This window comes from Rhizophagus irregularis, chromosome 27 (assembly GCF_026210795.1).
Source record: "Rhizophagus irregularis chromosome 27, complete sequence".
In the NCBI taxonomy this organism is placed as follows: Eukaryota; Fungi; Glomeromycota; class Glomeromycetes; order Glomerales; family Glomeraceae; genus Rhizophagus; species Rhizophagus irregularis.
The window spans coordinates 2,831,713-2,858,856 of NC_089455.1; the positions used below are offsets into that span (position 1 = coordinate 2,831,713).

The window sequence follows — 27,144 nt, forward strand, 5'->3', positions numbered from 1 at the left end:
GGCGTTATCGACTACATGGTGATTGTATAGTTTGTGGAATGCATAAGAATACTTTTACTATGGTAGACTGGGTGATTAAAAAGAAGTCTAAGGAGAAGAAGAAAGAAACTGCTGCCAAAAGGCAGCAGACAGCTTACAATCGACAATGCAAACTTAGACAGAAAATTTTAGATGCTGATGACATGTGCAAGCAGTGTATTGATAAATGTCTTAAGGAGGCAAAAAAAAGGAAGACGAATTAGTACTGTCTTCTAAATTTATCTGAATATGCTCTATTCCTAATACTTATTGTTCAATTACTTATTTTTTCTGACAGGGGCTGGACGGGATTAGTCTTACTGGCTTTATAGACCTTCTAAGAGCTTACCTGTTAATCTACCTGGTTTGCTATCTCATCAGCTTATACAGATGATCGGACGGAATCCTGTACATGTGGAAGATGTTCCGGATGTGGAGAATCTGGGGGGTAAAATCAAAACTTTTTCTGGGGAAATGTCCTTTCCTGATATTTTTAAAATATCTTCCACATCCTCCACATCTTCCACACTCTTCTGATTCCCTCTTATTTTCCTTTCTTTTCCCTTATTTTATCCTTTTTTAGCATATATTTTTGTGGAGGATCTATGTGGAGAATTGTGAAGGATATATGGGGGATGCCTGAGCCCCATAGAGGCCATATAGATACTGCAAGGCCGTGAGGCTGAGATGGGTGGAACCTGCAATATACACATTCAGCCTGACAACACATGAGATAAATCGTATGGCAAGAAAAATTATTTTATTTTTTGTATTGATTAACGGTGAGGGTTTTTTTTTAGTTATTTACTTTTAACAAGACAATGAAACGGCTACTAATGTTTCATTTTCTTCCTTTTTTTAGATGGTTTGCTCTTCAGGTTCTGATACATTATTGGAAAAAGGTAAGCTATTTTTTTTTTCATTATTTGTTTAACGAAATGAGCAAAACGATCACTAATGTTTTCTTTACTGTATTCTTTAGACAGCCAATTCTTTGGAGTATTCAGACATATGGAAAACTTGTTAAGGGGGTGAGAATAAGGTTGCTTGTTTAAACCTCTTCAAAATCCTACGATTAGTTTCGTCAAAATTTTACTATAGATTTATTATAGTTTTGGCAGACCCTATAAAAAATATGTATACGGTTTTTATACTGTATGTATATACGTATTTTTGATACAGTTTGCATTTTTACATACGGCATATCAGTATAATGTATACTGTTCGCAAAATGTACTTAGTAAAAAATACAATAAAGTATACGGTAAACATACTGTGTGATACGGTATATTAAATTCATACGTCTATAACGTATATCATTTTTACTGTATATCAGTATTTTATATACAGTTCACAAAAATATTGTAAATAAAGGATACGGTATATGTATTATTCTACAGTACAGTCAACTCTCTTTATAGTCACGCATTTGGAACAGTCCATATTTGGTGATTATAAAGAGATGTAACTATATAAAAAATTTCTTATATTTGTATATCATAATTCCAGCCAAAAATTAACATAATTTTAGCCAGAATTATACTTAAAACTTTATTGTATCGTAACTTCACCAATATTAATCGTAGAGAGATGATCTTACCGCCATTCGATTCGTCTTGATGAGACGGTTCTAATGGTATAAAATACGTCGAAATCCAATCACTAGATTAATTTCCGAAATTAAAAAATATTAATGGTTTTTGTGTAATAACTCTGCCAATATTGATCCTAGAAAGACGATCTTACTACCATTCGATTCGTCTTGATGAGACGAATCTAATCGTATAAGATACATCGAAATCCAATTACTAGATCAATTTCCGAAATTAAAAAATATTGAATGGTTTTTAAGTAATAACTCCGTCAATATTGATCACAGAGATATGAGCTTACCACTATTCGATTCGTCTCGATGAGGCGATTCCAACGAGCTATAAATCGTCTTTTTACAATCACTAGGTACCGAGAAATCTAGCAAAATGTTAAATGGTGCAGTAAACGTAAATCAAGAAATATTATAATGACGATGTTTAACATTTTGTTGAATAACTCGTCAGCCAGTAATCGGAAAAGGACAAAACTACCACCATTCGATTCGCCTCAGTGAGATGATTCTAACAAGCTATGATACATCTTTATACGATTATTAGATGCCAAGTTAGTATTTAATATATTTTTTATATAACTGTGATTATAAACGGTTCTTTTTAATATAAGATTTTTGAGGATAGGTGTGATAGTGACTATAGATAGATTGTGACTATATAGGATAGATTTTAATAATAAAGTGTTTTGAACATTCAACTGGTGTGACTATATAGTAGAATGTGACTATAATGGGAGTGACTATAGAGGGAGTTGACTGTATATTAAAATTCATACGTTTATAACGTATTTTCTACAGATATACACAGGTCAAATAAATAAAAATCAGATTTTTGCCCTTTTTAATATGGCTGTCTGATTTTTTGGCAATTTTAATATAATATTTCCGATTTTAATAAATATTTTTGATTTTAATATAATATTTCTGATTTTTAACATGAAATTGCCGATTTTTGGTTATTTGTAATAAGATTTTTCGATTTTAATATATAACATGTGATTATGTATTACAGTTTAATATTTATTTATTAACTTGGATTTTTTTTTATTTCAGTTATAATTATTTTTTTGCCTTAAAAACTTTACTAAAATACTTTTTAAATACTTTATAAAATAGAATTAAAATATTTTTTTTCTTAAATATAAATACATTTAAATTAAATAACTCATAATTTAAAATATAAACAAATATTATATTTTTTTACATATATTTCAAAGTATGGTTTGAGCATTTTGGCTGAAATAAAGCTTATTCTTTTAATTAAAAGTAGTTTAGTAAGTTTAAAACTGTTAAGATCATAAAAGTACAGTTAATATTTTTGGAATTATTTACATTTTTTATATTATACAGTAGTATTAAGTTACAAATTTTTTTACCTTCAGAGCGTATTTTGAGATCTTTAACCAAAGTAAATCAACTTCTTATATTAATTGTAAGTTGTTCGGCAGGTTAAAATCTACTTGGATATTAATTTTCACGAAGGTACAGTTAATACTTGATGAGTTATTTACAATTATCACAACAGTACTCATTCACGACTTTTATTTTTTTATTTTGTCACTTCAGAGCGTATTTTGAGCACTTTATCCAAAGTAAACCAACTTCTTATATTAATTGAAAGTTATTTAGCATGTCAAAATCTACTTGAATATTAATTTTTACGAAGGTACAGTTAATACTTGATGAGTTATTTACGATTTTCACAATGGTACTCATTTACGAATTTTATTTTTTTCCGTTTTGTCACTTCAGAGCGTATTTTGAGCACTTTAGTCAAAGTAAATCGACTTCTTTTATTAATTGAAAGCTGTTTAGCATGTCAAAATCTACTTGGATATTAATTTTTACGAAGGTACAGTTAATACTTGATGAGTTATTCACGATTTTCACAACAGTACTCATTTACAAATTTTATTTTTTTCCGTTTTGTCACTTCAGAGCGTATTTTGAGCACTTTAGTCAAAGTAAATTGACTTCTTTTATTAATTGAAAGTTGTTCAGCAGGTCAAAAACTACTTGGATATTAATTTTTACGAAGGTACAGTTAATACTTGATGAGTTATTCACGATTTTCACAATGGTACTCATTTACGAATTTTATTTTTTCCATTTTGTTACTTCAGAGCGTATTTTAAGCACTTTAGCCAAAGTAAATCGACTTCTTTTATTAATTAAAAATTGTTCAGCAGCTTAGAATCTACTTGAATATTTATTTTAATGAAGGCACAGTTAATATTTGTGAAGTTATTAATTTTTTATAATTGTGCGTATTACATTAAATTACAAGTAAATTTATATTCTTAATGTATTTTGTTTAAAATTTAATTATTTAAGATTAGTTTTTTATTTAATATTGCTTAATAAAATATTTTTTAAATTTTAATTCAATATTACAATATAATTTTTTATAAAAATATATATTTCATAATGTATATACAATTTTTTTGTATAGTGAAAAAACTGAAAAATGTGGTTAAGAATTGGTAATACAGCTGTAAAAAGTCACAAATTGGACAAATATAGCTAAAATCAGCCAATTTTTATTTATTTGACGTGTGGTAGAGTAAGTTTTTCTACACTTTAAAGCATCAAACAATACTAGTATCTGCTAATATGTACTACCCAAAAACTCACTGATGTAAAATCACAATTATTAAAAAATTCACAAGAATTTTTGTTAATACTGTTTAATTTTTAAGTTCAAAGTCCGATTGATAATACTAAATTCAAAACTCAATTATAAATCATTTTTATAAATTATAATTTAAAAATTAAGCAGTATTAAGGAAAATTCTCATGAATTTTTCTTAATACTACTTAATTTTAATTTAACTAATTTAGTATTAAGGTTTTAATTTAAAAATTAAGCAGTATCAAGGAAAATTCTTGCAAATTTTTCTTAATACTGCTTATTGTGCTTAATTCTAATTTAACTAATTTAGTATTAAGGCTTTAATTTTAAAATTAAGCAGTATCAAGGAAAATTCTTGCGAATTTTTCTTAATACTGCTTATATCTGCTAATTCGTGAAATTAGCCAAACATAAAGATTTGCATATTTTAACAAGAATTATGTTTCACAAGTTTAAATTGTATGTGTTACATAATCAGATGATCTAAATCTATCAAAAAATAAAAAAAAATTTTTTAACGTTTATTCAAAAATAACAATGGCAACTACTTTTTTTTCAATCACTTTTCAATCACTTTTCAATCAGATTTTTGTTAGGTGACTTAGAAAAGTTTATAGGCATATACAGCAGGTTTTTTTTAATCAGTAAGTAAGAAAACAAATATTAATAATTTTTATTAATAAGAAAAATCTTTTTTCATTTATTTTTAACCTTATTTCCTTCTTTTTTTTAGTAAAAATATATACAAAATAAAAATGAGAGTTATGATTTAGAGTTTTTGAGATATTTGTTTTTGTTTTTTACTATACTAATTTTATTCTACTTGTTAATTACTTTTTAAAATTGATTTTATTAATTTATTCAATTTAAAACAGAAATGGCAAATAAAAACTTGTTAAGTAAAGTAAAAAGAGCCCAATAATACCTGTAAAGATCATCTTTTGGTAAGAATTATAATTTTAAAAATTTTTGTGTCAGAGTTTTATTCAATTAACAAAATCGTTAATATCTTGGCGTACATGTATGCTAAACACATATATTTATATTCATATGAAAGCCCAGAATCTACTCTACCTGAACGAAAAAAGATTATTCAAATCGAATTACTAGATGTGAAGATATTAACGATCAAAGTCAAAGGTTAAAAATAAATATATTGAACGTAATTATTCAGCAACTTGTGATCCAATTCATGTGATATTTGGTTTATGGATAGCTCTTGATTACCTCTTTCTAATGAATATAAATTCATTCGTCTAGCACACATATACGTTAAGTTATTCAATATTTTGTCATAACAATTATATTTAAATTTTTTAATTTTAATGATATTATTAAAAAAATCAAAAAATAATATAATCAAATCAATTTTATTTATATCAGCGGTGTGAATCTATCATTTTCATGTAAATTGTATTAGCATTTTCTTAATAAAGTTAGTTTTTTGAATATAAAAACTTAATTCCATAAATCAGTCCATATGTTAATTCTAATTTAACTAATTTAGTAGTATTAAGGCTTTAATTTAAAAATTAAGCAGTATCAAGGAAAATTCTTGCGAATTTTTCTTAATACTGCTTAATTCTAATTTAACTAATTTAATATTAAAGCTTTAATTTAAAAATTAAGCAGTATCAAAGAAAATTCTCACAAATTTTTCTTAATTCTAATTTAGCTAATTTAGTATTAAGACTTTAATTTAAAAATTAAGCAGTATTAAGAAAAATTTTTACAAATTTTCTTATTAAAAAAAAGAACTTTTAAATTACTAATTAAACTTTAAAAACAATCTGTATGATTTAAATTTTAAAAAAAATACTTCTGCTTTTTAATTTTCGCATTTCTACATTTAACCAATTAAAATTCAGCTGATCGCTGATCACATGCATTAATAACACGTTATTGTTTATTTTTTGTTTATTTTTTCAAAAATATTCTTTTCTCTTCTTTTTTTTAGAAAAAAAAAGACAATAAAAATGAATACCAAAATTATTTTAACATATAATAATAAAAATTAAATAAAAAACTTATTTTGATAATATATAATATATATATTTGTACCAAACTACTAGTTATACAAAAAGTGATATGCACGTATATCAATTAACAATTACTTTCACTAATATCTCTCTGGAATTGTAATGGTGAATTTTAACTAAACAACTATATGTACACCGTTTTATGTTTTTATTTTTATATTAATATTATATGTTAACATATATTAATTATATTTTTTTTTTTACTTTTATGTATTTTATTTAATTTTTTTAATATATTACTAACATTACTACTATCGTTTTATTACTTTTTTATATCTAACTAATATATTAATATTATTACTAACTTTTTATTATTTCTTTTTTATATTTAAAATAATGATAATATTACTAATTAAATTTCTTTTTTTTACGAACCTTTTATTATTCCTTTTTTATATTTAAAATAATGATAATATTACTAATTAAATTTCTTTTTTTTTACGAACCTTTTATTATTCCTTTTTTATATTTAAAATAATGATAATATTACTAATTAAATTTCTTTTTTTTTGTTTATATTTTGCTAATATTATTTTTTTTACAAATAGTATATTATTTTATACTAGTTTTTTATTTATATTATTTATAAAAAAATATTTGTATATTTAATATTATTTAATAAAAATTTTATTGATTATAAATGCATTTTAAATTCTGTTTGCAAATATAAAATATACGATTTAATTGAATAATATATACTATTTATCAGTACAAAATATGCAGTTTAAACTGGAAAAAAGTACTGTTTATCAGTATAAAATATACGGTTTATCCTGGAAAAGTATACTGTTTGCAATATAAAATATAAAACAATATACTGTTTATTGGTAAAAAACATACGGGTTTTTTACTGTTTACAAGTATAAAACATACGGGTGAAACTGGAAAAATATACTGTATGCAAACCGTATATATGATACGGTGTGCAGAATACTGAATATATACAGTATGTGAAAATACTGTAATTATACGGTAATAATACTATAAATATACTGTTCGCAAAATACGAAAATACAGTATACTAACCGTATATATATTTTTTATAGGGAGAGTTTTGGCAGTTTTGGCATTTATAATAAGTTTTGGCAGTTTCGCCTTTCTCCAAAGTTTTGCCAGTTTTTTAATATAACTTTAATATAGTTTTGGCAGAATTTCGCTTTTCGGCAAAACGCCATCTTGCCTAAACCCCTAGGTTTCGGCAAGCAACCTTAGGTGAGAAGGTTACTTTTTTAATTCTTTAACAAAATGGTTACTAACATTTCGTTCTGTTTTTTTTTTATTATTTTTTATAAAAAAAATTATTCATTAATTTTTTTTATTCTGTAGGAATTCAGGTCTGATTTTGAAGCATAGCTCCCTTCAATTCGAAGATTTTAAAAAAATTAAATCCCAAGTAAGTATTCGGAATGTTTTGAAAACTACTTAAATATATTAAGTTTTTTTTTTTATAAAATAACATTACCTAACATTTTCTTTATTTTGCAGGAAACACACTGGTCGAAATCATTTATTTCGTCAATAAGACTTTTCGGCAACAATTCGGCAAATCGATCACATGATTCATCACACATTCAGCATCAGAAAAAATTCGGCATAAATCAACTGGTCGATTTTAGGTCAATTTTTGGTTGAGTTGTAACATAAAAAAATCCATAAATCGACCAATATTTTTTTTTATTGATTTTTATTAATAACAAACAATCAACTTAAAAACTTTTTTGACGATTTTTAAACGATTTTTTAATTAATTAATATCAATAATGGCAAAAGTTTAGCAGATCAGTGACATATAATGTACTAAGCCGCAGCCACAGTAATTAGTTGATCTATTACCAAATTTAGACTATTAATAATAGTTTAAACTATTTCGAAAAAAAAATCTTTTTTTCTCGAAATGGTTTTTTTGTTTAATCGGCTCTGGCGTGAATACCGATATTCCAGGTAAAGTTTCAAAAAAAAATTCTGAAACTTTCTTTAATAAAACGTTTTTAATACTAAAAAATGTTTTTTTTTTAATATTTTTTATATAGGAAATCGGTTCCGGCGTGGATACTGATATTCCAGGTAAAGTTTCGAAAAATTTTCAAAACTATCTTAAAAAAAAAATGTTTTTTACTAAAAAACGCCTTTTTTAAAATATTTTTTGTTTAGGAAATTGGTTTCGGCATGGATACCATTTCCCAGGTGAAGTACTATTTTAAAAAAAAATCATTTTTTACTAAAAAACGTCTTTTTTATAATATTTTTTGTTTAGGGAATTAGTTCCGGCATGGATACCATTTCTCTAGGTAAATTTTTGAAAAGTTTCAAAACTTTCTTAAAAAAATAAACGTTTTATAACTAAAAAACGTTTTTTTAAATATTTTTTGTTTAGGGAATTGGTTCCGGCGTGAATACCGTTTTTCTAGGTAAAGTTTTGAAAAATTTCGAAACTTACTTAAAAAAAAACGTTTTAACGTAAAAAAACGTTTTTTTTTGTTTTTTTTTGCAGAAAATCGGCTCTAGCATGAATACCGATATTCCAGATAAGTTTTGAAAAAAAAATTCAAAACTTTATAAAAAAAAATGTTTTTTAATATTAAAAACATTTTTTTTTTTCATTTTTGTATAGGAAATCGGCTCCAACGTGGACGCTGATATTCCAGATAAGTTTCAAAATATTTTAAAACTTTTAAAAATGTTTTTTAATATTAAGAAAATGTTTTTTTTTTACTTTTTTATATAGGAATTCAGCCCCAACGTGAATACCGATATTCCAGGTAAGTTTCGAAATAAATGTTTCGAAACTTCTTTAAAAATGAAACATTTTTTAATAAAAAACGTTTTTTTATTATTTTTATTTAGGAAATCGGTTCTGGCATGGATACCGTTTCCTAGGTAAAGTTTCGAAACTAAGTTTCGAAACTTCTTTAATAAAACGTTTTTAATAAAAAAAATGTTTTTTTTATCATTTTTATTTAGGAATTCAGCTCCAACGTGAACGCCAATATTCCAGGTAAGTTTCGAAATATTTTGAAACTTTTTTAATAATAAAAAAACATTTTTTATTTTTTGTTTTTTTATATAGGAATTTGGCGACGTCGATATTCCAGGTAAGTTTTGAAACAAAATGTTTCAAAACTTTAAAAACGTTTTTTAATAAAAAAAACATTTTTTTTTCAATATTTTTTATATAGGAATTCAGTTCTGGCGTGGATACCAAATCCCAAGATAAGTTTTGAGATTTTTGAAACTTTAATAAAAAAAACGTTAATTTCTAACATTTTTTTTTTATATTATTGTAGGGATATCAGTTCTGGCGTGAATACTGAATCCCAAAGGTAAGTTTCAAAGAATCTCTTCGAAACTATCTTTTTTTTAAAGAACGATTTACTAATCGTTTCTTTTTTTTTGTAGGTACAGAAAAAACCAAGATTCGTAAGTATATACGAATCTTGGTTTTATTTTTTTTATTTTAATATTACGAACGGTTACTAATAACCATTCCTCTTTTTTTTTTTATAGGTCGGGTGGGATTTCTGATAAATAGATGAACCAAGATTCGTAAGTACAGTTCTTGGGCTTTGGATATACAGGTAAGTTTCGAAGTGAAGGAATCGAAACTCTTTAAAATAAATTATTTTTTTTAAATTTTTTTTTATTTTTTTCTTTTATTTTGTAGGTTTCGGCTTTCGGTTCTTTATTTGTTGGATATATGGGTAAGTTTTGAAGTAAAACTTCGAAACTTTTTTTGAGAAAAATTATTTTAATTTTTTTTCTTCCATTTTGTAGGTTTGGCCTTCAGTTCTTGGATGTTGAATATATGGGTGAGTTTCGGAGTAAAATCTTCAAACCTTTTTTTAAAAAAAATTATTTTTTTTAATTTTTTTTAAAAATTTTTTTTCTTCTATTTTGTAGGTTCGGCCTTTGGTTCTTGAGCATTGGATATGGGTAAGTTTCGAAGTAAAACTTCAAAACTTATTCTAAAAGAAATATTTTTTTTTAACTTAATTTTTTTTTTTTGTAGATTTCTTTCGGTTCTTGGGCGTTTGGATATTTAGGTGAGTTTCGAAGTGAAAGAATCGAAACTCTTTAAAAAGAATAATAATTTTACTTTTTATTTTGTAGGTTTCAGCTTTCAGTTCTTGGGCTTTGGATGTATGAGTGAGTTTCAAAGTAAAAACTTCGCAACTTTTTTTTTAAAAGAATTATTTTTTAAAAATTTTTTTTTATTTTTTTTGTAGGTTTTGGCCTTTGGTTCTTGGGTATTGGATATACGGGTGAGTTTCAAAGCTTTGTTTCTTTTCGAAACTTAAAAAAAAAAATTTTAATTTTATTTATTTATTTTTTTACTTTGTAGGTGTCGGTTGTGATATCCTTGGACTTTGGATGGATGAGTTTCAAAATTTCACTTTCTTTTTGAAACTTTTTTAATAAAAAACTAATCATTTCTTTCTTTTTTTTTTTGTAGGTTTTCACTTCGAACTTATATTGAATGGATCGGGTAAGTTTCATATTTTGAAGCATATTTTTTTTTTTTATCGAAGAAACTTTAACTAATTGTTTCTTCTTTTTTTTTGCAGGTTTCCACTTCAGATTTTTGGTTGGGTAAGTTTCGAAATATATTTTGAAACTTAATTTTTTTTATTGAAATAATAACAGTTTACTAACTGTTTCTTTATTTTTTTTTGTAGATTTCTCTTTCGGATTTTTGTCAGATTGCTGAATAAGTTGTTGGATGGTGGATGATGGGTAGTAGATGAGATGTAGACGATGGTTGATGGTGGTTGACGATGGTTGACAATGGATGGTGGATGGTTAATGGTGAATGGTGAATGGTGAATGGTAGATGGTGGATGGTGGATAGTAGGTGTAAATAGACAGATACTGTAGATATTAGTTATTTAATATGATAATTTTTAATGTGTAATTTTATTAATAAAGCAAAATATAATTAATTGATTGTTATTACAAAATTAAAAATAAGCTAAATACATAAAAATCATTAACAATTAGACAAAATTAAACTTAATTTCGTCTAACATTTGGCAATTTGAAATTTGGATGAATGTTTAGTAAAAGGTTGACGAATAGTTTATTTCCAATTTTTTAATGAATTTTTGCCGATTTGTGATTGCCAAGTGGCAGGCGAACTGTGCAAATCGTCCATAATAATTTTGATGATTTTTTTGGCAATGATCGGCCAAAATTAGATCAACTTTCGTCCAACATTTGTCAATTTGAAATTTGGACGAAATGGACTATTCTGACCAGTGACAAGTTCCAAAAGTAATCTGACGATTATTTCATTTTATTCTCTTTAGCGGGTCTTCGGCACTTTAAATACGTGAATGGTGCTCTCTTAGGTAGGTATTGAATTTTTTTGGACATGTGGGAAAGGATTTAATTAATATATTTCTTTCAATAAAATATTTTTTAACATTTTATTCATTCTTTTTAGACGTTCAAAACCTGGATTTTTTGTTTAATTTTCTGGAGCATATTCCTTGGTGAGTTTCTTTTTTATCTTTTATTTTGATGAAACTTACTAATGTTTCGTTATATTTTTTTATTTTATAGGTGACCAGTTTTTTGGATACTAGGATACGTACAATCATGGAATTTTAGTGGGTATTTCAGCAATCTTTCTTGAATTTTTTATTTTAACATTTACCGAAAGTTACATTTCATTTTTTATTCTTTTTTTTAGACAGCCAATTTTTCTGGATGCGTGAATTTTGGTAGAAAGCTGAAATTTTTTAATCTATTTTAACGAAACATTCACTAATATTTCATTTATTCTTTTTTGTAAACAGTCAGTTCTTCTTGGAATATTTGGACATGTGAAACTCGGTAAGAAAGAGGAGGTTGTTTTTTAGTCCTTTTAATGAAATGATTACTAACGTTGCATTTATTTTTTTGTAGACAGCTTGGCTTTTTGACTATTTGAATGCGTGGAAATATGGTAGGATATTAACAGTTTTTAATTATTCTTTAATGAACCATTTATTTGCTTAAACTTTTTAATTACACTAACAATTTCATTTTTTATTTTTTTTAGATAGATTTTTGGTTCTTTAGATGTTTAGATGAAAGTTATTTTTTTATTTAAATTATTTACTTTAACGAATGAGCAAAGGGCAAATGAAAATGCCGTTAGACTAAAATTTTACTTTTTGTATAAGAACTTTAGTATAGATATATAGTAATGCGTTTAATATAATATTTGATTTTATTGTTATATTGTGACAATTATGTTTATAAATTATTGCTTAATTGTAATGTGGTTTCTGCGTAATCTCTACCTAATTATAACTTTAATTTGCTATGCATATGCGCTAATCTATACCCTAACCCTAAATTTTTGAGATAACCCCAAATTTTGTAAACCAATCATAATGATAGTCAAATCACCTGACATTATGGTAACACCAATGACGCATAATTTTTTATATATTGTTTTGATTTTTCTCTTATAGCAGTAAAGAAATATGATATTGAGACTCGTACTGAATTTTAATTACCGTACTTATCACATTTTTGTAGATCTGTTGTACAATTTTTTATATCATGTTAATTTTTTTTAACGCGTCAAAAAAACTGTTACTTTCTAAATGTCAAATTCTAATCAGCAAAGACCTTATGAAGAAGAAAATTACCCTATTTCACCTGAAATAATATACTATGGTGACCGAAAATTTGTTTATATTGTCATTCAAGAAGGTATCTACCCACCGGCTGTGAATTATACTGAAGCGCCTAATTATTTTCCTATACCTGATAATTATACTATTAAAACTACCTGGGGTCGGGCTAATAACAGCTGTACTATTCAATGTTCTATTTACTATGTAGAAGAAAAACCTCATTACTTAATTTGTTTTGGAGATAATTTACAATATCAAGTTTTTTCAGCTCAATCACCATTTGATGCTTCTGTTGAACTACACAAAGTAAGTTATTATATGTTTATTATTTAGAAAATTTTAAAAAAAATCATAAAAGAAGGTATTCTAATATATACATACTTTATTAGATTATAACACCAGATAGGAGAACTGCTGTTTCTGAAGTTCATCTTTTTGGACTTCAATTAAAATGCATTAATAGAAATCGCAAAGGTAGACCACGTGAATTGAAACTTCATAAAGAATCAAGCAAAACTACACAAATTAAGCGTGCAAAAGGTCTTGCAAAAAAAGAACAGGTGCACTTTGAAAATACAATTAAAGATTTTTACAATCCCAAAGATCGTGTAGTTTTAAAGGCTATAGATTTTACTGTAGAAAATAAAGAATACCATGTAACATTTGGTGATGAGAATTATGTTAAAAAAAAACAAAAATTGCAATCAATTGCATATGTACAAGACGTAGAAAATATACCTCGTGATGCATATCGTCATCTTGCAGCTGTAGAATCAATATTACCACGAGAATATGCTATTTCTCAAACCCGTCAAGAGATTAATGCATATATGGAAGAATTAATACCCATTAATTTCATTGATTTAAATTCTACCATTATGCAAGAAGGATTTTCGGAAGAACCTGATATAACTGATCCATTAATTATTGAACAAGTTATTAATGCAACTGGAAAAGGTGCTTACCGAAGTGTTAAAAAAATTCTTGAGTATATAATACCATTATATGTTGAAAAGGGAATATTAGATCCTGCAATACCAACTATTCATCTTCGAATATCTGGTGATGGGCGGAACGTAGGACGAAAGGTGAAGCATGTGATGATTACCGTAGCACTATTGGATGATTCAATAAACATTTGTAAGCCCAATTACCATTATACAACTATCTTATTTCCGGGAAGTGAAAATTATCCAACTTTAAAAATTGCAGCAAATGCTCTTACTCAGGAATTGCAAGAACTGAGTAATGTAGGAATAGTTATCAATAATACTCTTTGGAATTTTGAGTTTTTTTTTAACTCAGATTGGAAATTTCTCGCTACCTGTTTAGGTTTTAATGCTGCAAATTCCAATAATTTTTGCCCATAGTGTGAAATAACAAAAAATCAACGCGGAAATGGGCAAAATGACTGGACAATTAGTAAATCAATGAGTAGTTTAAATGAAAATCCAACAGCATACCCTGGTCATAAATTACCTCCACTTTTCAATATGATTTCACTTAAAAATCATGTTCCAGATAAACTTCATATAATGTTACGTATTACTGACCGTTTATGGGAGTTAGTTTTACAAGAAATCAAAAATGAGGGATTATTTAATGGACATAACTCGGAATATTATAATTAAGGAGATGGAAAATTTAAAAATCAGGTTTGAGTTTTGGAATATTCATGGTACTAATAATTGGAATTACACTTCCTTAATGGGTGATGATAAGCTTTGTGTTCTTCGAAACTTTAATTTGACAAAACTTTTTGATCCAGAACGAGCCGCATTAATTAAAAGTTTGTGGGATGGATTTGCTGAATTATATGATCTTTTAGGAGAAAAAACAACAGATCCACAATATTTTTGTTTAAAAGCAAAAGTATGGTGTGAATTATTTTTGAAAAAAACGGTAATAGATTCTAAAACTAATACTATTTTAGAACAAGGACTTTATCGATCATCAGATATAACCCCTTATATACATGTTTTAGTATCACATGTTTGGGAATTTATGCTTATCCATAAAAGGTGGGGATTAAACGCATTTTCGTGTAGTGCTGTTGAAAAAAAAAATCACGATCATGTCTGTTATTTTTTTAAGAAAACTCTCAAGAATGGCGGAAAATTTCAAAATAAAACATCAGCAATTTGTGAAATTTTGGAACATGAAAACTGACTTTTATTTTATACTCAAAATAACATCTCTCTTTCCTATCCAAAACCTCAATATATTCACATTTTATAATTTCTTTTAATACATTTTATATACATTGAAAAAATTGTCTTTAATTAAAAGAAAAAATTCTAAACATATGTATATAATTTTTTTTTCTATTACAATAAAATTTTAGATTTAATATATACCCAAAAATGTATGTATATAAATCCTGCTTCACAATAATTCTCTTTTGCATCTTTTTCACCTTTAATTTTCCATTCAATAATAACTTCTCCAGGATTATATCTAGATTTGCGTCTATGAGTGGCTATACTTTCAGTAGCACAACGAGTTGCAATAGCCAGTGGATTATTTTTCAAATGCTCAGGTGGATCATTAAATAAAACAACATAAGTTTGTTGTTCTTCATCATAAAATTTTCGACCCCACAATGGATTATTCAAGATTTCACTTAATATTTGATATCCAGCAGATCCTCAGAAAATACACTTGTAGACATTTCTATTGCTATGATGATGGATATACCCTTTGAAAATATCAAAAAACTGATGTTCAGTACATGCAAGCGACACTAATTGACGACCTCCCTTTTTAAATCCATGTGAAAGTTTGCGGTGAATTAAATAAACCAGAATACTTTTGAATTTTTCATTATTTGTTTCTGGTAATTTATCCAAATCACTATGTGAAATATTATATCTTTTCACAATACTCAAATGCCGTGAAAGTCCACCTTGTTTCTTATATCTTTTTTGACAAGTAGGACAGATAAATTCTGATGCAGAAGTAGTAAAAGACGTTGTAAGTGTTGACATATTAGTAATTGAATCTGAAAAAAATATAAAATATTTTAATAAAAATAAAAAATAGTTTTGCAAAAACTAATTTTATTTACAACTAATAACTGGTAACATTCGAAATTGCGAGATGCCAATTGCCTTCTACTGGTCTTCCACTACTCAAACTCATCGGTTTTAGACTGCGCTCATCGGTTAGACGCGTTTTTTAATATGTTATTTTTTTTTTAAGGGTGCGTTCGCTAAATTTGATCATGAAAATTTTTTTTTTACTAATTGTAACTGTGTAACGTTGATCAAAATTACTATATAAAATTAGGCCCAATTTTGATAGTTAGCCGATATGGACTACTTAATGTATACTCTACCAGTACTCTACCTAACCGTTTGATACGAACTGCTGCAGTTACGTTAAGTAAAAAGTAATGTAATTGTTGTGATTTTACCGCCACAAATAGGTGGCGAAATTGTAGCACATTTGTGGCTTAGTCGTTTCAAATTTATTAGTTTCTGTAAAGTATATCAACTACAAAGTTAGGACACCTGAACCGAGAAACTTGGAATGATTACCAAGACTTGTCAAATTCAGTAAATTCCCTAAGTTAAGTTCCAATTAACTTTAGGGATTACCCTAACTTTGCAAAATAAAAAAAACACACCTTATTTTTTAAATCAGAAAAATGTTTTCCTTTTCTCAAAAAACAAATAATAATTTTATTATCCTATTAGGGAGCTTACAGATATTATATAATTATTAATAGGGGGAGGGGGTAACCAAAATCTTACATTACACTTAATAAAATATATAATTTATAAATATTATAATTTGATTGGTTATTAAATCTGACAAGAGGGGGAAGTAAGTTTATATTAAACTGAATATTACGTAATACAGTTAACTCCCTCTATAGTCACTTCCATTATAGTCACATTCTACTATATAGTCACACCAGTTAAATGTTCAAAATACTTTATTATTAAAATCTATCCTATATAGTCACAATCTATCTATAATCACTATCACATCTATCCTCAAAAATCTTATATTAAAAAGAACCGTTTATAATCACAGTTATATAAAAAATATATTAAATAACTTGGCATCTAATAATCGTACAAAGATGTATCATAGCTTGTTAGAATCGTCTCACTGAGACGAATCGAATGGTGGTATTTTATACTTTTCCGATCACTGGCATGGCTGACGAGTTATTCAACAAAATGTTAAACATCAGCATTATAATATTTCCTGATTTACGTTTACTGTGCCATTTAACATTTTGCTAGATTTCTCGGTACCTAGTAATTATAAAAAGATGATTTATAGCTCGTTGGAATCGCCTCATCAAGACGAATCGAATGGTAGTAAGCTCATCTCTCTGTGATCAATATTGACGGAGTTATTACTTAAAAACCATTTAATATTTTTTAATTTCGGAAATTGATCTAGTAATTGGATTTCGATGTATCTTATACCATTAGATTCGTCTCATAAAGACGAATCGAATGGTAGTAAGATCGTCTTTCTAGGATCAATATTGACAGAGTTATTACACAAAAACCATTAATATTTTTTAATTTCAGAAATTAATCTAGTGATTGGATTTCAACGTATTTTATACCATTAGAACCGTCTCATCAAGACGAATCGAATGGCAGTAAGATCATCTCTCTACGATTAATATTGGCGAAGTTACGATACAATAAAGTTTTAAGTATAATTCTGGCTAAAATTATGTTAATTTTTGGCCAGAATTATGATATACAAATATAAGAAATTTTTTATATAGTCACATCTCTTTATAATCATCAAATATATAGGGTTGGTCACCCTATCTCAGTGGTTAGTCACTGAGACCTTCATTAAGCCTGAGTATGGTGAGGTCGCAGGTTCGATTCCCATGACCACAGAAATAAAAAGAATTTTACTGCAGACGCTACAACCAATAGCGTGAAGGTACGGGGATTAGTGTAGTTGGACTGCATCATGGTGAATTAGTGTGTACGGTTAGGCCGCACATTTCAACTAATTCGGTCATTGCTGTCTTAACAACGTTCCCTATGCAGCCATTGGCATGTGCGCAGTCTTGTTGGGCGGAGTCACTACTATACTTGTCTTGGGGAATGCCTTATACCAGGTGGTCACTCTACGATACCACTTGGGGTCAGTAATGGCTAGATGGTCGTCCTAGATGGTAAAGCTGAGGGTGCAATGTCTTAGTGGTAGTTTGACCTTCTGTTAGGTCATAGACCAACCAAGGTGTTCGTGCACAGACAGATAGCTTGGTGATTGGGTTCGATTCCCTTCTCTGATGGGCCCTGGTTGGTGATTCCTGGTGGTTGATACCCACCATAAGGGATGATCCTGGTAACACCTACAAGCTTACTGTCCAGGTGGTCACTACAAAGTATACCACTTGGGGATTACAACTGTACTATCGGTGGTGAGTAATCGTGGGCTGTAGTGGCCTTTGAGTGAGACCTGTTACCTAATATGATGGTATGGAAGGGGTCTAGATGTTTGAAGGTTATCTGACGAAAGTCCTCTGTGACAGTAGTAGTGGTGAGGGGCGGAGACAGTAGTCATTCACGAGTATCGTACGACGGATTAAAGGACGAGTAGGGTGGTGTTTTTCGTCCGAGGCCTTCGGGCCACCTTGGGGTATGCCTGATTAATGGACGTGCTGGATAAGTTGTCTTGGTTAAAAGGTGGCCTTGATGACAACTGGTGGTTCAAGGATGGCGAGGATACGAACGACCTACCTCCATAACCTTCAATAAAGGGTGCAGAAAGTAGTGGCCACTGAACGTACAATACACTTGTAAAATAATCATCAAATATGGACTGTCCTAAATGTGTGACTATAAGGAGAGTTGACTGTATATGTAACTTCCCTTATTATCTGATAAATAGGAAATAAGAGCTAGAAAGATTGAAAGAATTGGATTAATTATTAATATTATAATTTACAAATTAAAATACAGTTCACAAGATTACTATTTTAATCAATAAAATCTTCAAATGTGCTCATATTTGAAATTGGTAAAAAAATATTGATAATTAAAAATTTAAAAATTAAAAAGTTTATAATTAATTAAATTAATTGATAAAAATCAAGGAGTTTATAATTGATTAAATTGATTGATAAAAAAAAAGAGAAATTGATGAGAGTTTAATATTTAAATAAAAAAAGAATCCTTTGTAAATAATATGATTCAGACTGATATATTGATATATTAAGGTAAAAAAAATTAACACTACATTTATAATAGTTAATAGTTAAATCTATTATTTATCATATAAGTAATATAACCATAATATAATTCAATTTTAGATATTTTACTGATTATAAACTTATAGTATTGAATAAACTTATATACTGTATACTATTTATTATCACTATATATACAACTTAGTCATAACAACTAAGATTAATAAAATTCAAATCACTACTACCTACTCAAAAAAAATGATAAATATAAAGTATAACCATACAATGATAAAATAAAACAAGCTTAATAAAGCTATAGTTTTAAATTTCTATAAAATATTTTTTAATAAAATATTTTACTATTAAATTAATTATTTGGCCACTTTATTCTGACTAAAATTATGTGTAACTTCTTTTATCTATATAAATCTAGCTAAAATTATATATAAGTATGTCCAGAATTAAAGAATTATAATTTAAACTATATAAATCTAGCCAATAAAATTGCAAGTTTAACGTATCACGTGATATAAATTGATATTTTAAATTTCGAATAATAATTATTACAAGAATTTATATCGAAGCACGTTGAATTTGAAATTCTCATGGTTAAATAACTTTAATATTTCATTCATAAATTATCTAAATTGTTACAAAAAGGTTTCAATATTTATTCCTATTTATTTAAAGTCGAATGAATATAAATCCAAGTTCCGGGTCCACATCTAACCAGTAATGGTACAGGTATTTAGAAAAGACCATGCATGTGATTATATAAAGAAAGTTTATACATTATATATCTTACCCAACATCAAGAACGCAAGGATGATTTTCTTTTTGTGATAATTTTTCACGCACAGGAGCAGAAAAATTATTTCTCCAAATATGACGAAAAAGATAATGTTGTTTTTCTAAACGATCCATTTCAGGTAAATCATTCGGTAGAAAATATTTTGAACTGGAGACATTATGATATCTTCTACCACCAACAAAACGAAAAGTATCGAGAATGAATTCATCGAAACCATCACCATCTTGATTCTCGCCGAAATTAATTAAAAGTGGATGTTGTACATTTTTTTTATGAACAGATTTATTACAAATATTATTATTATTATTATTCATAATTCACAATTTACGCTAATATTATGTTTTTATAAGAAGCGAAGATTGATGACATGAAATAAAATAAATAAACTAAAATAAAAATTATGAGATTGTGGAAATTTTCTTTCGGATATTTAATTTTTTTTAGACTTATCTCCTTATTAGAAAGGATTTTTTTGTTACGGATAATTAAATATATAGTTCTTTTAAATTAAATAATATTTTATTTAAATAATGTAAGAAATAAGATAAAATGATTATACAGTTTATTTTCACTAAATATTTCTACTGTAACAACTACTAATTATGTCAGAATATAAAGAAATAAAGAATAAATAAAGAATAGAATATTACATGGTTATACAAAATTTTACCGTTGAAATCCTGAAGAAGAATTATTCAAACAAGCAAGTACTTGCTGAATCATATCCGAACTAGGTATAATAATAAAATTTGTCTGAGGAGAATTAATGGTAATGTTAAGCGACAAAGGAGGTATATCAGCAGACGAAGATTGCTGATTATTGTTGTGATTAGTATTGTTTGAATCGGGATTATTATTATTGCTGGGTTGTTGATGGTGATTATGACCAGGAATGATAGAATCAGTGTTGTTAGAGATGGCGGTTTGATAAATGTATTGTTGGTAGCTAGCATCATATTGCTGCTGATGATTAGGTGAAGCAACACTATGTTGATGATATTGCTGATTATGACTAGGTGAAGAAACATTGGGTTGCTTATCAGGAGAGTTAGTTATGTTATCGCTATAGTTAGAAATGGCATTATCATATTGCTGCTGGTGATTAGGTGAAGGGACATTGGGCTGCTGATATTGCTGATTATGATTAGGTGATGCAGCATTGAGTTGCTGATCGGGGGAGATAATGTCGTTATTGCTATAGTAGTTAGAAATGGAGGATTTTTGATTATTACATTGTTGATAGTTAGCATAGTTAGCATAGTTTGCATAGTTGGCATCATATTGCTGCTGGCGAATAGATGTGGGCTGCTGGTATTGCTGATCATGATTAAGCGAAGAGACATTGGGTTGCTGATTGGAGATAGTGTTTGACATCATGAGTTGCTGATCAGAAATTGCGTTATTAACGTTATTGCAATATGTACGAAATTTTAATATTTTAAAGTGAATTTTTTTCGAGTTCGATTTTAGTCGGTTTTTATATTGTTTGAACATAACAAAGATTTTTACCGAATATATAGAATATATACATCAGATTTATGTAAGTATAAGTTTCTTTATTGCATATAGCAATAAAGGTATTACAATAAAAAAAAAATCAAACTCACATAAATAACTGACATATATATTCGGTAAAATTGTAAAAACCTACATATTGTCAAAGTATATAAGTATAGGGCGGAGTATAAATATCTGTTGTGTATAAAATTTTACAAGTTACACCCCAAATCAATCTTCATTGACATTGATAAGAGATCTAGAACCCCTAAAAAAAGGGTAAAATGTTTAACCGAATTTATCTTAAACCTTTTAATTCAAAAACACTTTCGACTAAGTTCTTAATCATAGGTAACAACTCCGGATTCTCTATACTAAGAAGGTTCTTTTACTTGGATCTCTTGTAAATTGTAATAATTTTGATTCATAACAGGAAAATTTTTTGGTTGGGTAAAATAAATTATTTTTATCTCAATAAAGTAACAAAACAGAGTTATAGTCAAAAGTTATTCAAATTTGTTTTTTATTTTTTTTTTTATTTTTTCTTTTTTTACCGTCATATTTTAAACCAATTTTGGTCATAATCCATTGTCTTTATTTCTTACTTATTCATGCTTCAATATATCGTTATCGGTTATTATCCATGTTTTATTATTTTTTTTGAAATGAAATTAATTTATTCGTGCTCATTTTCGATGGTACCATACAGAAGATCTTTTAAACTTTAAATTACATAATCGTATAAAAAAAATAAATTTGCATTTAAAGGAGAAAAAAAAAATAATTTCTTACAGTTTGTTTTGATAAATCATTCATACAGATTGCAGAGTTGATATTACATAATTTCAATATGAAATATAATAATATGGATAATATATACTTTTTTAAACACGAATTATAATTAATACACCTTTTTCGTTAGTTATTCCTTTAATAAGCAATAGTAAAAAGGTAATTAAAAAAAAAATATTTTTTTTTTCAAATAATAATGAGCTAATTTTCTGTGTATATGCATAAAGAAAAAATGTGTTTTTTAACAAATTTTTACCGTAATTGTAATATAATTTTACCATATATTGTAATCGAAGTTTGGAATAAAATAGCAGAATTATTAAAAAAGTAAAATTGTAATTTATTTAAAAACGAATTAAAATTCTTTAAAAAAAAAAACTTGTATTTTAAGAAAAAGTTGTATTTCTTATTTGGTTTGGTTCGAAAATGAATTTTTTTATATAATGTTTACTTTAATCACATGACTTTAATATTTTTCCACATTGGTCATTTACCGTAAACATGTCGGGTTGTCGGGTATTAGACTTTTAATAAAATTTTTTATTTCTTATTTATTTACATAAAAATATTTTTAATATTTAAATTACCTTGTAAAATATATGTGGCTTATATATCCTAATTAATTAAAATAATTATATTATTTGTATGTTATTGTACGGGCGTGCTTAAAAATCAAGGTGCGTGTATGCCAGAAGTTATGCTTTCGTGCGAATGAGTGAATTAATTTCTCACTGCCCGCGGTGGTTCTCGTTTCAGGAAATCAAAAAATGGCTATTATCACTTTCACATACCTTACTGGGCGCTTTATTGGAACTCCGCGCAGCGTTGCAGAAGGAACTATTACAATCTCCAACGAAGATTCGGTCGATAATCTTCACTCTCAGATTCAGCAACTGTTACCACACTCATACGGAAATATTTCATTTTTTCTTCGCGCACTTCGTTTTACGCTCACAGAATACAGAGTTATGCGACAAGGGATCCGATTTCCCAATATTTCGGCGACAGTCCTAACGCGGAACCTTACCACGTTATTATAGAGGAGGATGCATATAATTTATATACCTTGTAACGCGATATGCTCGCATTTTTTATGTACTGTAAGCCGACTTCCGGCAATGATATATTATATTAAATAAAGCATTGACACTGTTCTTGCGATACGTGTCACGTGTGATTACGTATTAGTGAAAATCACCGCCTTCTCTGTATCTTCTTCTACCATATGCATGTCGATCTTCACCGCATAATATATTTTTACAGTAAGGTGGTAGAAGAAAATAGCACAAGAACGATACATTTGCTTCTCTGTGCGACATAAAATCAGCCCGCCGTACATTTTTATTCCATCTTACCCAGTATCACCGACACTTTTTCCACCCCCACGTGATTTTGTAATATTCATCACCGGCATCACACCCCACCGCGTTTTCACTGTTTATATTTATCTGAGGGACTTAGTTTTTTTTTGCCTCGCAAAATTATTTTTTTCACATCCCATTAAATGTCACCGGTCACGTGGGGGTGGAATTTTAATTATAAAAGTGTCGGTGATACTGGGGTAAATTTTTTATTCCACATCGGTCAAACACTCCGAACGTAACGCATTTTTTTATCCGAGCCAAATATCCCTATAAAGCATTATGTCCGAAGCTAATACACTTCTACTTCCGCTACTGCCACTGGAAAAGACGCGCTTACGTTGGCGGACGAAATTAAAAAGTATAAAACGACTGAACTTATCTCGTTCTTGCAGGGACAGGACTTGGAGGTGGAGAGGGCGTGTTACTCTATATGAGAAAGAAATTCTTGACCTTAAAAACGAGAACCAGAAGAACTTGGAGCAGAATCGAGGAGTTGGAGAAAGGTAAAGTAGATACCGATGTCGAGAACGTCAAGCGTGATGCTGTGAATATTGAGCTTAAAGCTGAGATAGCAAAATTAAGGCATGATATCGATGAGCTTAAGGAAAATCACAAGTTCCAGACTAGGTGCATCAAAATAGCTAAGGAAATTCTTAATGAGAAACTTACCACCCTCCTTTCTTGAATGGATTAGGGCTTGATACCTTCTCCAAAAATATCGAATTGCATTGGAGGTGCAAGGGGCTCAGCATCGACAGCACTAGCTGGTATAAGGATGTTAAAAAACTCGAAGATATCGTTAATCGTGATCGGCAAAAACGATGCATATGTCAAGATAATGAAGATAATGGAATTTCCCTTCTTGAAGTATGGTACGACGAAAAACCGGAAATCGTTATTCCTAAAAGGATCCAAAAAATTAAGGAGTTCGTTTGTCTAGCATCCAAAAGGTTTGATCAATAACTTATAACCTGATCGACATCTTAACATTAAGATCTGAAGAAATTTTTAATGCAAAAATAGCTCTATTTTTATTTATTCTTAAAATTTAATACAATTCAGAATTTTGAGAAATAATGAGGTTATATTAAACGAATTCTTTGAATATAACTTCTGGATAAGTAATTTCTTGAATAATGCACATTACTTTTGTTGCATAGTTGTTGGAGAAATATTTTCCCGTTTACTTATTTATCCTAAGGTCTAAGTACTCTGTCTTGGATTTCCCACAAATCAAATCGAAATTAATAGTAGGGAGGATAAATGGAGTACGATTAAAGATCTCAGCTGCAGGGATTTGTAACTGATATGTTGGAATGTTAGGGGTATTACAAGGGGGTGCACCAAGTATCCCAACACCAGTGACATTAACGCCAATACCAAGAAAGTAATTTACTACTCTGTTATCAAGTGGTGCATTCCCAAATGAAATCATTCTAGTCGGGATGTTAGGAGTTTGACCTGACCTTTGATATAGCATTGCGACCATCGGCTTACGACCGGGATAGTGAGTGCGAACAGGATATATCTTTATAGCTAGATAAATCATGATTGTTGTACGCGGAGACAGGTAAAATGGCGCCAGTCCATGTAAGCTTCGGGGCGACTCACGATAACCTACTTCAATTACCATATTTGGATATGGAAGCCCATCTGAATTACACGACAGACCAGCTCGAGGTGGAGGGAGATTTCTTGGTCGAATAGAGAAGTCGGCGGTAAAGTAGCTATTTGGAGCCACAATAAGATCTTCTTTATTTGTACCGGTCATTTGGTCGCTCCATACACGCATCAGTCCAAAGACCTCACCTGCTGCCGTTCCATGAGATGATAGAGCTGACTCGTAGGCTACAACATTTCCATTAATTAAGCGTGTTTTAATAGGAAGATTATTTTCAGCTTCGCAAAACTTCACGTAACTTTCAAAAGAGACATTTTTGACAAGAACCACTCCTTTTTCAGGAGGGTTTTGTCCAAGTAAACGCTTCTTTGCTGATTCAAGAAGTCCTTGGGACAATTTGAGTTCTGAATTTCGTGGTGTTGTTGAAAACTGGTAAAAAGAATTTGTAGCAGTTGAAAAGTATACATTTTTGGAATTTCTTGAGGAAGAACAAAAAAATATGGACTTCAAATACCTCAATCATTTCAATCATTGATATAATAGCGTAATAATAGAAGTTAGTGATTCATTGAATCATCAGCATCAGTGTATCAGTATGCGAAGTTTAATATATTAAAAGAATTACGCAATTTTTCGGTCGTACTTGATCCATTTGGTAACACAGGTTGATAATCCGGAAAATTTTTCTAGAAAATTATCAGATGTAGCAATTGTACCTCAGACATACTTAACTCCCTATTTCACTTGTGATCGGTTTCCTATCTATCCTTGAGACACAGTCCAGTAAGGATAAATTTCTCAGTACCTTGCCCCCAACAGGGCGGACATCCTTATATCACCTTGCCGATCATTTGCCGATCTTATAGTAAATTGGGTGATATCAGACTTTAAAGCTTCGGCCGAAGTCACAGAAGTTTGGCCGAAACTTGAAACTTTTATGGGTCATAGTTTAACTGATTTAAAATCAATGGCCGAAGTAATCATTCCTAATTTTAGGTAATCAAGAAGTTATGGCTAAATTTATACTTGCAATTATATTTGTTATAATCTATATAATAAATAGAAATTTTCAAAATGCAATTTCTCAATCAATTTAGTGTAAAAATTTTATGAAATTACTATCAAAATGTTTGTCTTGACGAGATGAATCTAAAAAACTAACAAAAATTAAATTTTAATCACTGGTTGTCACAATATCATTAAAATAATTTAATTTTCTAATTATTATTAAAATTCAGCCCATTTTTGGGTTTTAGTTAATTTTTGGATTTGAAAACATTAATTTTCGGACTTTGGATGAATTTTGATAACAAATAAAATTTATATAGTTAAATTTGCAAAAAAATGGTATTTTTTATGTGATAATATTAAAATAGATGATCGGCAAAATGATCGGCAATAATGTGATAATATGAGGATGTCCGCCCTGTTCTTGCCCCCTATATAACAGGGTGGACATCCTTATATCACCTTGCCGATCATTTGCCGATCATATAGTAATTTGGTGATATCAGACTTTAAGGCTTCGGGCGAAGCCACAGAAGTTCAGGCGAAACTTGAAACTTTTATGGGTTATAGATTAACAGCTTTAGAATTAATGGCCAAAGTAACACAGTAAAATTTTAGGTAACACAAAAGTTATGGCCGAAATTATACTGGCAATCATATTGTTATAATTTATATAATAAATAGAAGTTTTTAAAATATCATTTCTCAATCAATTTTGTGTAAATATTTATGAACTTATAATCAAAATGTTCGTCTTGATTTGACGAATTCAACAAGCCATAAAACATTAAATTCTGATCACTGGCTGCTGCAGTATCATCAAATTACTTTTAATTTTTCTAATTATATGATGTAATTTTGGCTAATTTTGACCATTTTGACCCTCAAGATGATCAATTCAAATTATTTTAGTTTTATGTATAACAGAATTTGCAAAAAAACCCATAAT

At 28.4% G+C, this 27,144-nt stretch overlaps 7 protein-coding genes across 7 annotated transcripts; 3 read left to right on the forward strand and 4 right to left on the reverse strand.

The window, feature by feature from the left end:
* Positions 1–8,189: 8,189 nt before the first annotated feature.
* On the forward strand, positions 8,190–10,370 carry OCT59_018492 (uncharacterized protein; the record flags this gene model as incomplete). Its single annotated transcript, XM_066148809.1, has 14 exons — positions 8,190–8,236; positions 8,326–8,359; positions 8,447–8,479; positions 8,550–8,583; positions 8,670–8,703; positions 9,029–9,054; positions 9,140–9,172; positions 9,257–9,290; positions 9,363–9,387; positions 9,692–9,712; positions 9,957–9,993; positions 10,067–10,101; positions 10,193–10,225; positions 10,302–10,370. 14 exons carry the CDS (start codon positions 8,190–8,192, stop codon positions 10,368–10,370), a joined length of 495 nt encoding a protein of 164 aa, XP_066004702.1.
* A 2,518-nt stretch (positions 10,371–12,888) lies between these two features.
* Positions 12,889–14,552, forward strand: OCT59_018493 (uncharacterized protein; the record flags this gene model as incomplete). Its single annotated transcript, XM_066148810.1, has 3 exons — positions 12,889–13,227; positions 13,311–14,171; positions 14,292–14,552. The coding sequence occupies 3 exons, from the start codon at positions 12,889–12,891 to the stop codon at positions 14,550–14,552; spliced, it is 1,461 nt and encodes a 486-aa protein (XP_066004703.1).
* A 76-nt stretch (positions 14,553–14,628) lies between these two features.
* OCT59_018494 (uncharacterized protein) lies at positions 14,629–15,090 on the forward strand (the record flags this gene model as incomplete). Its single annotated transcript, XM_066148811.1, has 1 exon — positions 14,629–15,090. The coding sequence occupies one exon, from the start codon at positions 14,629–14,631 to the stop codon at positions 15,088–15,090; it is 462 nt and encodes a 153-aa protein (XP_066004704.1).
* Positions 15,091–15,248: 158 nt separating this feature from the next.
* Positions 15,249–15,908, reverse strand: OCT59_018495 (uncharacterized protein; the record flags this gene model as incomplete). The annotated part of the gene is made up of 2 exons (XM_066148812.1): positions 15,249–15,543; positions 15,619–15,908. The coding sequence occupies 2 exons, from the start codon at positions 15,906–15,908 to the stop codon at positions 15,249–15,251; spliced, it is 585 nt and encodes a 194-aa protein (XP_066004705.1).
* A 3,870-nt stretch (positions 15,909–19,778) lies between these two features.
* On the reverse strand, positions 19,779–20,227 carry OCT59_018496 (uncharacterized protein; the record flags this gene model as incomplete). Its single annotated transcript, XM_025328328.1, has 2 exons — positions 19,779–19,827; positions 19,908–20,227. 2 exons carry the CDS (start codon positions 20,225–20,227, stop codon positions 19,779–19,781), a joined length of 369 nt encoding a protein of 122 aa, XP_025167087.1.
* Positions 20,228–20,579: 352 nt separating this feature from the next.
* OCT59_018497 (uncharacterized protein) lies at positions 20,580–21,287 on the reverse strand (the record flags this gene model as incomplete). The annotated part of the gene is made up of 1 exon (XM_025322121.2): positions 20,580–21,287. One exon carries the CDS (start codon positions 21,285–21,287, stop codon positions 20,580–20,582), a length of 708 nt encoding a protein of 235 aa, XP_025167086.2.
* Positions 21,288–24,572: 3,285 nt separating this feature from the next.
* On the reverse strand, positions 24,573–25,719 carry OCT59_018498 (uncharacterized protein; the record flags this gene model as incomplete). Its single annotated transcript, XM_025322119.2, has 2 exons — positions 24,573–25,616; positions 25,702–25,719. 2 exons carry the CDS (start codon positions 25,717–25,719, stop codon positions 24,750–24,752), a joined length of 885 nt encoding a protein of 294 aa, XP_025167084.2. The 3' UTR covers positions 24,573–24,749.
* Positions 25,720–27,144: the final 1,425 nt, after the last annotated feature.